The 13,740-nt window shown below is 54.2% G+C and overlaps 1 protein-coding gene across 2 annotated transcripts in view; it reads right to left on the bottom strand.

Annotated features, from left to right (window-relative positions):
* Positions 1 to 13,740, bottom strand: part of CHCHD6 (coiled-coil-helix-coiled-coil-helix domain containing 6) — a 221,492-nt gene that overhangs the window by 23,518 nt on the left and 184,234 nt on the right. For both annotated transcript variants that reach the window (XM_077780877.1, XM_077780878.1), the window contains one exon: positions 13,208 to 13,278. In XM_077780877.1, coding sequence (XP_077637003.1) covers positions 13,208 to 13,278 — 71 coding nt within the window. The remainder of the gene's footprint in view (positions 1 to 13,207; positions 13,279 to 13,740) is intronic.

Below are 13,740 nucleotides of genomic sequence, written 5' to 3'. Positions count from 1 at the left end.
AGCTGAAGAGAAGACTTAGCAAGTTTATGGAAGACAGAGTTAGGCGGGATGATGACTATGTCAGATGACAGAATCCATCTATCCAAATAATCACCGTATAGGCTAGACTAAATCTACCCAAAGTGAAGTTTACTCGCGATAAAGAGGAGTTCTTGAGCCCAAGTCCAGAGCACTCAGTAACTGCACACGGACAGAGGTTGCCGGAAGCTTCGTAAGCAGCTCAGTGAGGCCCGGCTAGCAGGGCAGCGGAGAATCAGGTGACTATGGTGCAGCCCAGCGACGGTACCGGGGGCAGAGCCCAGTTTCCAGACAAACACGGGGAGGGCAGCGCTGGACCCGGGCTGGTCAGCCTGCTCTGGCTCCCGGGCCTGCTGCTAACAGGGGCACAGCCAGGCATGCCCCTCATTGGGTGGATTCCGGAATTAGGCATTAATGCTAGAAGGACGGAGCTGAAGGAGAAGGGAAGTGGGACGCGGGGGGAGGGGGAGGGACGTAAAAGTCCCCTTTGAAGGTCAGTAGGGCCGGCATGTTCTAGAAAGTCCCAGGGACGGAGCCAGGAAGCTCCCCAGACACACCACTTCTCTAACCGCCAGGCCCATGACAGGAACCGGAAGCTTAGCGCGGACAGGTGCTGACAGCGGAGCTCATCTTCCAGGGCCGGCAGAAGCCCTGGGCAAGCACCCCAGGAAGGGGCCGCCTGTGTCTGGGCCTGGATTGCATGACCCTGAGTCCTGTGGGTCCACGGATGCCACCAGGCAGCTTGACTCGGAGCCTCATCTCATCTGTGCGGGGCGGGAGTGGGGGGTGACAGAGGGAGTGACAGTTGGAACACTTTAGAGAGGGGTCCTCGGTGTCACGGCCCAGGGCAGATGCCCCCAACTTCCCAGAGAGATTGGACGCTACCGAGAAGGCTGGGAAGCACGGGTCTCAGCTCCCTTGGATCTGAATGTACCAGAAACAGGCCGTTTTTGTAGCAAAACCATCAACCAACAGCCAAGGTCAAGTTGGGCCTCAAGGGTCCACTCCAGCCTGGGTCTGTAGCAGTGGGGTGAGTAGGAGTAAAGGCCAGCCACACCACACAACCACTTCTCTGAAGGTGACCCTTCAGGGCAGCCCTCCTGCTGGGGTGTGCGGGGTCAGAGAGCCTGGGCCGCTCAGAGCCTGCGTCACCCCTGCCACAGGCTTCCTTCCTACGTATGACCTGCAGGCTGTCGGGACCTTGAAACCTAACCTTCCGAGACACCAGCCTCCACTAAACTTTACGGTCCGTTAAAATGGGTAGGCTTTTATAGGGTGCTGCTGAAAACTAAATCCTTCTGGAACATTCCGGGAGACGGTATCCAGCCTCTGCCAGCCTCCACCATGGTGGGTCTTGCCGGCAGCCTCCTGTGCAGCTCAGAGCCCTGTGGCTTGGGGAAGGAGGGGCAGTGTGGTTGACAGCGATCAAATCTCAGGGGAATTCTTTACTTCTGCTACCGTGTCACTACTTGACAATTTCCTGCCCCCGTGCCAGGGCTCCCTCGTTGGGTGCAAGGAGAGCAAGGTGGGTGCCATCCTGCCCAGGCCCATCCTCGAGCAAGACAGGAAGGCCCTGCTTCCAATGAGGTGGCTCCTCCGGAGGCGGAAGTGACCATGAAGAAAGCCAAGCAAAAGCTTTCTCTTAACGTGAACGGGGAGGCAGCAATACTAGAAAAAAGAAATCTAATGACAAGAATACTAAGCCCTAACCTCTTTGCCGACTTAAAACACACACACACACACACAACGATTCCTCTACTGTAATAACATTTAATCCCCAGAAGCTAATCTAAATGTAACACTCCAAAGAAAACAAAAGTGGCTCAAAGAAAAAGAGCCCAGCCAGGCCTCGGGGAAGGCGGGCTTATTCCCAAGGCGAGTCTGCTAATAGGGCTGGGAATGAAATGTCATTTTGTCTTTGTCGAGGGAGGGGATTAACAAAGTGTCGGCTCTAAGTCCAGTTTCCTGTCATGGATCTCTGAGCAGTAAGAAAGCATCAAGCGGAGGCCGGNCTGCAGCCCTGGAGACAACCCCCAGGGTGCCCATGCTCACGCCCAGCCCTGGCCAGGAGCCTCCCTGCCTCTCATCCACTCCTGCCTGGCACTCGGAGTCTCCTGGGGACCAACCGCACCCACCCCGCGCCCGGCGATCTGCGTGGCCCCTTGACCTGCTCCAGTGTCAGTCGGTCCCTGATCCTCTGTCCACGCTGCCCCTTGTACCCTCCTCACAGCGCTCCGTAGAACCGACTACCCCCACGGCCGACCGCGTGGCTGTCTCGCTGCCCCGAGCGCGGGAACCCTCCCCTGGCTCTCGGTGGCGCCCTGGCCGTGCCCGTGCGGGGCCCTCAGCACGTGTCTGCTGAGCGGGTGAGTCACCCTGGCTGGTGGCACTGCAGCGCCTTCCTCGGCGGGCTTCCTGCCCCCCCTCAACACCATTGCCGTTTCATCTCGCAGACGCTGCCAGTTATCTTTCTGAAACGCAAATCCGATCATATCTATTCCCCGCTTAAAAGCTTTTTTATGGCTTGCCGCTGCTATAGGGTGAATTCCAAATTCCTCCGTACGCCCGGAAGGCCCTGCACATCCGGACCAGCCCGCCCCTGCAGCTGCGCCCGGGCCTCGTCCCCGGCCCCTCGGCATCTGCTTGGCCAATGCCCTGCCTGCCTCTAGCACCCCGTGGGGGAGGGTCCCACTCTGGGCCCACTCACACCGACCCGGACCGCAGAGCACAAACCTGAAGCCCTCTGCGCTCTGGCAGGATTAACTGCTCCATCGTCTCTGCTCCCCGGGTGCTAGATTCATAGAGCGCCATAGCAGTTATCGTTCGTTACGGCGGCTTTCCACATGCTCAGTGTACACCGAGGGCTCCAGTACTGGGCTCAAGTACTAGGCACTCAGTATACTCCGAGGGCTCAAGTACTGGGCTCAAGTACCGGGCACTCAGTATACACCGAGGGCTCAAGTATTGGGCTCAAGTACTAGACACTAAAAGTACACCGGGGCTCAAGTACTAGGCACTCAGTATAAACCAAGGGCTCAAGTGCTGGGCACTCAGTATACACCGAGGGCTCAAGTACTAGGCCCCGGGGATACAAAGAGGAACAAACCAGGTTCTTGCCGCAAAAAGTGCATAGTCTATTAGGACGCAATGCTTGAACACAGAAGTGTCTGACGATTCTCCCAGGGGCCCCCAGGTTCCACGGGGCACATCAGAGATGCAGCTAACTGATCTGGGGGGGCAGGCGGCAAGCAGAGGGTGTCTGTGCTCTCAGCGGAGGCGAGGCCCCCATTTCATCTGTCCTGCACGCCGTGGCCAGCACCAGCCTCACCGGAAGCCGCAGATCACCACCACCGAATCCTCACTCTAAAGAGAAGCAATTATAAAAATTCTCATAACCAGCGGTTACGGGCAAGTATAACTAGGCCCTCCCCAATTGCCTCCTGTGGGTGGTGGCCCACAGAACCAGAGCAGGGGCCACGGAATGAGTCACTAGAAGTGAGGGTGGCCGCCCTGTCCTAAGAGAGGTCGAGAGCAAACCACGAGGAAACACCCGCGGAGAAACCCGGTGGCCGGCTGCCTGCCAGCCAGGAGAGGTTGAGACAGGACGATGAGACAGGAAGTGACCCTTCTGTTGTCTGTGAACAGACAGGGAAGGGGCTGCTCTGGGTTGAGAGCAATACTTGCTTTTCCTTAACCGTCTCCAGAGGAAGATAAAGGCTGTACAGCTTCCTTCCCTCAATCATTATGTAATCATCACTCACCGCAAGTCAGGAAGTCCTTCCCTAGATCTAACTTAAATTTAAGTTGTAGGTCAAGGCTCTAGACCTGGTACCAGTCAGTGTCTCCTTCCCAGAGGAATACAGGTGCGTCCTCTGGCCAGGCTTCTCCCTCCCTGCCCTTTGCCTTCTCCGCCCCGCAAGCACTGTGGCCTCCGCCCTCCGGGGCCTCCCCAGGCATCTCTGCAGCAGGTGATTCCTCGCCGGTGCCCAGTGCTCGAGGGTTTATGTGACACGGAGAACGCACAGCTGATTCCCTACGTTCCCTTCGCTCGGTACCATTTCAGCTTTGTCCCGCATCGAAACTTTGGCTACACCTGCCAGCAAAGCCACACTGCCTTCCTCAGGAGTCACTGTCGTCATCTCCCTGCTAACGGGTGGGAAGGCACATCAGCCCAAACCAGGCCAGCAGCGCCGGCAGGACCCGAGGCGGGCGGCTGAGCCCTCACGAACAGAGCGATGGGCGCCTGGAAGGGAACGAGCCCGCTTTCCCCTGGACCCCTGGCTTCCCAGGAGCGGGGGTGCTGACCCCAGGGTCCCGGCACATCCATTCTGGCTTCACCCAGGATGGTAGCTCACCTCCACCTCATCTGTCACAGGTCACATCAGATTTCTTAACAGGAGCCACAGCTGAGGACACGTAAAACCACAGATCTACTCCAACAGCCTCAGTCTTTGATGGAGGGGAAGGTCAAGGAAAGGGCACCAGGCAAGTTAGAGGCCCAGCCCTGATCAGAAGACAACATACACATATACGCACGCGCACATACACACTCATACTCATACTCACACTCTATATTCTTATTAGTTTTTAATTACACAAGTTGCACATAAGCATATATATACGTGTGTATGTATATATATATACATATATATATATGGTTTTTTTTTTTACAGGACTAAAAACATGGCAGATGTAACTAGTCCCTTTTGGCCCTTTCATAACACCTAACGCCCTTGAACCGCCCAGGAGTAGCTGCTGCTTCCTGTTCGGAGCGTATCCTCTCAGACTTTCTTCTCTACACTCCCCCCGCCCTCCCCCGGTGGCACGTCCCTGCCGAGGAGAGAGCGTGCCAGCGTGTGTGCGTCGAGGGCACACACACAGTGGACACAACTCGTGTTTCAGCCGGCGAGCTCTCAGAAGCGCCCCTGCTAGCACCCACGGTGCCCGCTCATCCTGCACCACCGCTTGCTCTTCCGGCCACGAAGAGCATGCCCTTCCGGCCACGAAGAGCATGCCCTTCCGGCCACGAAGAGCATGCCCTTCCGGCCACGAAGAGCATGCTTGTCCGCTGCCCCAGTCACGGCGGCGGGGCTGCTTCCAGTCTGTCACCTCCGGGCCCGGGGCTGCTCGTGCACACGCACAAGGTTCTCCGTGGGCCACGACCCCCAAGGAGAGCTGGGGACCCCGGCGTCTCCCCTCCTTCGCGGTTCCAGACCCAGACGGCCGCTGGTCGCCCCTGTGCCGAGGGGCTGCACCCCCATTGGCTGCTGCACTCCAGTCTCTCTCTCACTGAAATGTGAGTTTCTATCCAGTAATACCTACTGTTTATTGAGTGCTTATTATGTGCTCAACAAATTGTCTCACGATGCCCTCAAAACAACCTTCAGCAGCCAGGGACACGTGTCTCAGAGCACTGACGTCATCTGATGCAGCCCACACACCGGGCAGCGTGGCTGGGAAAGCACTCACCCCTGTGACCTCAAGCCCTGCCCTAGGCGGGCCCCCCACACCCTCACCCCCACACGGGGCCCTGCGGCACACGGAAGAAGCCTCCGCAGAGAAGGTGCTTAGACAGCCAACTATGTGATTTAAATCCCAGCCCCCAAGTCTATCCTGTAGGCACCAGCTCTTCCTCCGGCCCCACACGTGCTTGGTGAGTGTCTATCACAATTCAGTCCTGGGCCGGGTGCTGGGGATGCGGAGAAAAGTACGATTCTGGATGAACCTCTGGGGGAAGTACACCATAAACAGAAGAGTTGCTTATGGGGGATATTTTGAAAAGTGAGCATCATCTGCAAGGAGAAAAGAGGGGGCACTCTAAACAGGAAAGAGGGTCTATAAGGATAACTCCCTAGATTCTGCCTTCTGAAATCAGGAGCCAGCAGTCTCTCACTGGGAAACTCAGTCTTCCGAAGTCACCGGATCCCAGGGTGGCAAAGAGGTTCACCGTGAACGCCAATCCGGAAGAGGTGATACCTGCGGCCAGTCTTGAACTCGGCTCAGGGAGGGGCTGCCGGAATCCTCTGGTGACGTCTGCCAGGGGTAAGGGTGGGGCGCAGGCAGGAAGCTCCGGGGGGAAGCCACTGAGGCTCTCCACTGAGGCTCTCTGAAGGTGGCCCACCCACGCTTCCAGAACCAGCCCAGGGCATTGGCCATATGCAGCACCACCCCTGTTGAGGAATTGCCTCCGCAGGCATCTTTCTCTTGCTTCAAAGGAGGCAGAACTCTGACCGACGCTGGAATGGGAGCAAGTGCCTGCAAAGAGCCCAGGGGAGGGAGGGACACACACACACACACACACACACACACACTCTCTCTCTCTCTCTCTCTCTCTCTCTCTCTCTCTCTCTCTCTCTCTCTCACAGAGGAATTTACAGCACCAGCCCTGGGGGAAGTCAGTGAATCAGCTAATCAGCAAGCATAATCAGCAAGCAGCTAATCCCCTTGTCCTGCAAATTCCTGAGAAGGAAGTACCTCTGGAGAGTAGAAAAGAGCTAGACTCATAGGGGCCCGCATCAAATCCCGCTCTGGCACCACTGGCTGGGAGTCCTTGGGCACTTCTGTGCAGCCTCACAGTCTGTTGACAAACAGGCACCATCAATTTCCCTGCTTTACTGACCGGCACACTGGGCCTGAGAGGTAAGCTGACTCAGTTTCCAGAACCGCAGCTTGGGGCAAGAATGGCATCTGCCGTAAGAACTTGTGAGGAGCAGACCCCGGGGGCTGTGTAAGTGCGCAGCTGAGTAGCTGCGTGCAGGTTTTTAAAGAAATGTAGTAACTGAACTTTGATCTGTTAAATGAACAACTAACTGCCTGTTGATTCCTTAGCCTCTCAAAGAGCCACGTGCCCCAGGGTAAACCACGTACCACATGTAAAGTTCTGAACGGAAAATGCTCCTTTCAAAAAGTTATGCTAGGTAAGAGAAGTGAGAGACACACAGCTTTTGAGATCAGCCTGATGTGAACATTATCGAGATGAATTAAGATAGAATTCGATCTCATTTGGGGTTCAAATAAGTAACTGTTGTTTTAATAGGTAATCGATCTGTCATTAGGTCACTAAGTAGAGCACCTGAGGATATACCAGCTCAGGTGAGCCCAACCCCTCCCCCACAGGCTATCTGATAAGCCCTGACTTCCAGGTGAGGGGGAGCCCTCCCTTGCTGGGCCCCAGCAAGTCTCCGCGTCCCCATGTCCACATTAATCAGACCTCTCGGGATCAAAGTCCTTACAGCACAATGACTCAGTTTCCGGAAACAGTTAATAACCTTCTTCCTTTAACTCAATTGTCCTGACTCTTTGAGAGGGGGCCCTCTGTGAGGCCAGCGGGGGACGGTACCCGTTTCCTGACAGGGAGCCGTCGAGACAGGCTCTGAAGGAATCCCACGGGAAGGGGACTGAAGGCTGTCATAAAAAGTAGATGTGACACAATAAATGCAAGATGTCCCCTGGGGTCTTCATCTCGTCCTTCAGAGGATACAAACAGTTCTGCCCGCGGTGCTGGTGTGAGGTAGAGGGGCGTGCGCGTGTGCCTGTGTGTGTGTGTTTGCATGTAAACACACTTTGGGTACTTATTTCTATCCCAACGATAGCATCTTCCAGACCAAGAGTGTCCAGACCGTGAGCACCGGCCTGGCCAACGACACTGCTCTGCACGGACGCTCTGACAGGCACCTTCGGAGGCATACGGCAGGCCGAGCGGGCGCAGGGCAGTCTGGCGGGCCCGAGGCAAGTGGGGAGGGCCACCCGTGCCCTGGGTGCCTGATGCTCTAACCACTGCTGGGTTGACTTTGCTTTGTGACTGTTTCCTCGAGCTGGCGTGGCCGCTGGCAAACAAATCATCCCTCAAGAGTTACGTCAGGATGTGTGCTCCCGTCTATAGTGGAGGAGCTTGGGGAAGAGCTACGCTCCACTCTGAGGGAGAAATTTTAAAAACTGAAATTAAATAAAACCCGTTAAGGGGCGCCTGGGTGGCTCAGTCAGTTGAGCATCCAACAATTGATTTTGGCTCAGGTCAGGATATCGGGGTGTGAGATCGAGCCCCGTGGCAGGCTCTACACTGAGCACGGAGCCTGCTTAAGAGGCTCGCTCTCCCCTGCCCCCACTCCGCCTCTCTCCCTCTGTCCCTCTCCCCTGCTCGCACACACTCTCCAAAATAAAAAAAAAATCTGTTTAAGGCATCCGAGGAGCAAGACAAAGAAAGCGGTGAGGGCCAAGATCACGAAGGGGCGGGAACTGCAGAGAGGCAAGCGCTCGTTCCTGGAGTCACTGGTCCCCACTGAGTTCTTGGCAATTCTTGGTGCAGGAAGAGAGGCTGAAAGTTGGGCAAACAGCTTCAGCTAAAGTGCAGAGAAGCCAGCTTCTGGCAACCTCACGGGACTGTAGACAGACAACATTCCCTTGGAGTTCAAGGCTGCCAAGGCAGCTAGGCCTCGAGGGACCAGCGAAGGGAGCTAACCTACAGTGAACCAACATGGTGATTTTCCTCTTTTAAGACATTTGTCACATTCTTGAGCTTCTCAAAGGCAAGAGGCTAAGGAGCCAAGTAAAAGCTACTAAAAGGCAAAGTGGAAACTTCAGAAGTCTCACAGAGCTGAGGGAGCACAAAGAGAGGCTCAGAGCTCACCAACAAAGGAGGTGAAGCAGAGCCCTGGGAAGCCATGCCCTAGGAAGAAGGTACATCAGAAGTAGCCTGAGCTTCACCAAAACTGCGGCAAGCCTCGGGTCAGCCCGGTCCCTCAGGTGGCCGCCAGTGACGATACACTCCAGAGCCTCTGTAGCCCCGGCACAATGCCTGGCATTCGATCAAGAATTACCAGGCACACAAACAAATAGGACCAAGAACGTTTTTAAAAAAGGCAACAGAAACAGACCCTCAGGTGACTTCAAAATAACTACATCTAATAGGTTCAAGAAAACAGACGGCAAAACCCAGAATCTCATCAGAGACTGGGAAAAAAAAAAATCTATTTGAACTTCTAGAATTGAAAAAAATGCATTAATCGAAATTCAGAATTCAATAAACAGGTGTAAAAGAGACTTGACACATTAAAAAAATTAGTGAAGTGACAGATCAACAGAAAAAAACTCAGGTGACAACATGAACATTTTACAAAATTGATGAAAAACAGAAAAAACAAACAAACATGTAACTTACATTCCAGAAAGGAGGAAAGATAAAACAGGGCAGAGTCTTGTTTGAAGAGATAATGGCTGAGAAATTTCTAAAACCAAAGGACATGAAACCCCAACACATGAACCCCAAGCAGGAAAAAAGCAAGAAAATTGACTCCTTAGGCACATGATAGTCAAGTTGCTAAAAAACTAAAGACAAAGGAAAGCTAAAAGTTGAGGAAAAAAAGAGGTAATGAGCATATCAATAGCTGACTTCTCCAGGAAAAAACAGGTATCCAATCAGAATGTAAAGATAATTTGACGGGCCACAAGAAAGGATTGCTATATTCTTTAAACTGAAATATATTTCCAATCAAAAATAGAGAATTTATAATCAGCCATACTATACAAGAAGAAATACTATAGAAGTTTTGTATTTAGAAGGAACGGGATCTCAGAAAGAAACCATAAATCCATAAATCGGTAACGATACAGAAAACCTGAACACGACTGCCTAACTTAACCTGACAAACACAGACTACTACACTCATTGGGGGAACACACATTCTTTTCAAATGTACACAGAAGGCTTCCAAAAATAGATCATGTACATGGTCACAAAGCAAGGTCCAAAAATTTTAGAGGATTTACAGCATGTTCTGTGCCCATAGAATTAACCTGAAAATCAATTATTAAGAAAATAACGAGAGGGGCACCTACCTGGCTGGCTCAGTTGGTACAACATATGACGCTTGATTTCGGAATCGTCAGTTTGAGCCCCAGGTGGGGGTAGAGATTCCTTAATAAATAAAAGGGTTTTGGGGGGAAAACGTAACTAGAAGACTACCGAATATCTGAAAATTAAGCAATACCTTTTGAAATAACCCATGAGTTGAAGAAGAAATTAGAATAAAACTTAGAAAGTTTTTGAACTGAATAAGGACAATGCACTATATCAAAACTTCAGGGTGTAACTATAGAGAAGTCAAAACCTTAAGTGAACAGATTCACAGAGAAAGAAAGCTGACCCGGCGCTTCATTGCTTTTAGGATACAAGTGAAATCTCTAACAGGTTACAAAGTCCTGTGTGGTCTGGCCTCTCCTGACTGCTTAGAGTTCATTCTAGTCTGTCTCTTCTCATTCATTCCTCTCTACTCACACTGGCCTTTCAATTCGTTGAATATGCTAAATTACTTTCTACCCCGGGGCCTTTGCACACGCCAAGCCTTCTGTCTGAAGTATTGTTTTTCCCCTTCCTTTCTCTGGCCAAAGCCCTCTCATAGTGCAGGAGTCCCTTTAAAAGTCACTTCTCTGAAAAGACTTCCCAGCCATATGAAGTCTGTGTTAGGGTCCTCAGACACATGCTTTTTAATTCAAAGATTGTCTTTCATGGCTCATTACTAGAATCAATCATTGTTTGGGCAATTGCTTTTTGTGCAATTAATTTAAAAATATCGTCTGTCATTCCCCAAAGGCTCTAAGCTCCTTACTGACAGAAACCAAAGCTGTCTTGTTTATCGTTTTATCACCAGTGCCTCGCATGGTACTTGGCAAACAGTAGGCACTCTATACATGTATGTTAAATGAATAAATGAATACACGGACATCTAATTAGCCACCTAAGTAACCAGTCCATTTACTCCAAGTTGTTCAAAGACGCTCGCTGTCTTGGAAGAGGACTGTCACTGCTGTCAGCACTTGGCATTTATTTCTGTGGCATTTACGATGCAATTTACAATCATTTGCGAATCCAAGAAATCTCCCCATTGAGGATTCGGCCCTCTAGCCCAATGTTTAAGTAAAATGACTTCTAACTCTATGCTGCTTCCTGTTTGCTCTGTTTGGGAAAAGAAAACAACCTTTTTTTAGGTAACTCGATGTATTTGTGAAACCTGTGCCACGCGGTTCCGAGCTAGGTGCTGCGAGTGACTCGCGGGACGGCCACTGTTGGCAACGGTGTCCCGCCGCCACCGCAATTTCCCGTGTGCCTCCTCACGCAAAGCTCGGGGGGGGGGGTATCGTCTCTTCTGCATGGGAGAGCATCATGCCCAGGGTCATGGGGGCGGCCAGGAAGAGGCAGGGCAAGGGCGGGCTCCAGCTCCGCCGCCAAACCCCCCTCACATGGGGGGCCCCTCGAAAGACAATCGAAGCCACGACCGACCCCAACCTGGAGCGGAATCAGGGCCAGGGAAGGGGCTTATTCCCCCCTTCAGCCTCACTTCTGCTGCTGCGAAGCTACGACAATGGTAAGCGAGAGGATTCGGTCGAGGGCCCTGCAGGGCGCCTCTCATTTACTTCGCGCGGGAACCAGCACTGATGTTCAGGGGACGCTGTACACCTTTGGAAAGCCTTTCACGTTGCGCAGACCAAGACGATACTCGCAGGGAAGACATGAGGCTGAGAAAGGAGAGGACGGCCCGTCGGGGCAGCAATCAGGGGCACCGGGGCCCAGGAGGCCGGCTCTCAGGACGGTGGGCCCTGCGGCGGGCGACAGAACGGCACGTCCCTCACAGCGAAGCTGTCTGGCTTCTCCCCTGAGCGTCCTCCCTCGGCGGGCTGCTCCAGGGTGGGGGGAACGAGGGAGGGCTAAGGATCCGGCATCATGGCTCCCAGGGCATCCCAGGGGGTGGGCCTGGGCAAGGGGCTGCGCCGCGGCTTTGCCCATTTCCGGGATCACATTACTGGGGTGGCTTTCAGCCCACAGGCTCCGGGGTGTGACTGCTTCCCAACGTCTCCCTCTCACTGACCGCGATTCTGAGTCTTTCTCGGCCCTGGGATGAGCCAGCCGGGCGCGAGTCTGAGAGGGCAGCTGGAACATTCCATTCCTAGGGGTCTGTGCAGCTCAGGGCACTTGCTTCCACCCAGAACCCCCTGTGGGATCCCAATAGGCAGGTGGAAGACCTTTCCAGTCTCTACCTGCCTACTGGAACGTTCTTCCTTCGAGTCCCCTATCACTGCTCTAGGACTTGAAATCCCAAGATAACTATATGCTGTTTCCAAAAGCTATCTGTGGTCACTTCCGGCACTGCGTCCCCTGGTCTCCGGGGTCCCACGCGGCTCCGGCACTGCGTCCCCTGGCCTCCGGGGCCCCATGCGGATCCAGCACTGTGTCCCCCTAGCTATGGGGGCCCCACGCTGTACCCTACATCTGTCCTGAGTCTATCCGTCCCCACTGCTCCTTCCTGGTTCCTAGCATGCTTTGTGTCAGCAGCTGTATTTATAAGCGCTTTGACACCTCCTCGTCATCCAAACCTCCCCCGATGGTTCCTCTTTGGTGCCACACCCCACCCCTCGCCAAGCGGCACTGTGACCCGTTTGCCTGGGGAACACGCTGCTTTAAGCCTGGGAGGGAAAGGCCCTTCCTCGAGGGAGGAGGAGGGAGTCGGCCTGGTCCCCAGAAATCACCTTCGCACAATGGACCCACGGCTCGAGTCTGGGCTCTCCCTTCCACAGCAACCCTCCCGTGACCTCACCCTGAAGCAGGGGCACCTGTAATGGACACACTGCACGCGCCTCCATCCCTAACGTTCTGGCCCCGACGCCTCCCTCATGGCGCAGGAGCATGACAGACAGGGGAATGACGCTGGGGCTTGGCGCTGTGTGACCCGAGCCAGCCAGCACTGTCCCCGAGTCCTCCCGGGAACGAAAAGGGAGCCCCCTGAGCACGTCAGCATGCCAGAGGTGCATGGCTGGGGACCAGGCGCCCGCAGGCGCCCTCAGTGAACAGGCTGCTCTGAAAACCACCTCCACAAGTGGGGGCCGCACAGCAACACCCCTTCCCCGACCCCCTCGAGAGCCTGACGGCCAGCCTGTGGCAGGGCCTGCAGTCCTCGGCGTCTGAGACAAGTCTGCCAGCTGGCCGCAGCCCCATTCCCGCTGCCAGGGAGCCGGGGAGGAGTCAGGGGTCAGCTGGCCAATGCTGATGACCAGTGGCTGCCTCACAGCCAGATGAGCAGGGAGCGCGGGGCACACGGCTGTCCGTGTTACGGAGATTTGGAACCAAGCAGGCGGCAGCCAGTTCGAAGCCCCGTGTTGGTGAGGCTGAGTTCACGGAAAGTAATAAACAGGGTCTTACTTTATGGCGCCCTCCATTTTTGAAGCTGCCTCGTGGAACTGCTGTGAAGACAGCTGATACATGTCCGCATTCTGCAAGGAGAAGAACAGAACTGATTACCAAAGACTGAAACCTCCCTCTGGCTCCCACGGGAGACGCCGCGCTGAACATCGACAGATGCTAATTTCGGGGCCAGCATCAAAGCAGGTTCATGACTGATCCGCGGCTTAGGTCCGGCCCCCGCCACGGCAGGCCAACCACGGCCACAGAATCCCAGAGCAGCAAAGCCTGGAAGGGCCGGTGGATCCCCCGGCTTGGGGGTCGGCAAGCCATCGCCCGTGAGCACACCTGGCCTGCCACCTGATTGGGCAAGTAGAGCTCTATCGGGACACAGCCACACTCCTGATCTGGGTACACATCCTCCGTGGCTGCCTTCGCAGTGCAGCAGCAGAGCTGAGTAGCTGAAATAGTGACTGCAGGGGCTGCGCAGCCTAAAATATTCACTAAAGAAAAGGTTTACTGAGATTTGTTCACATCCAAGCCCCGTTTCATAG

This window comes from Crocuta crocuta, unplaced genomic scaffold (genome assembly GCF_008692635.1).
Source record: "Crocuta crocuta isolate KB4526 unplaced genomic scaffold, BGI_CrCroc_1.0 scaffold299, whole genome shotgun sequence".
Classification (NCBI taxonomy): Eukaryota; Metazoa; Chordata; class Mammalia; order Carnivora; family Hyaenidae; genus Crocuta; species Crocuta crocuta.
This window is presented reverse-complemented; position numbering and strand designations above follow the sequence as displayed.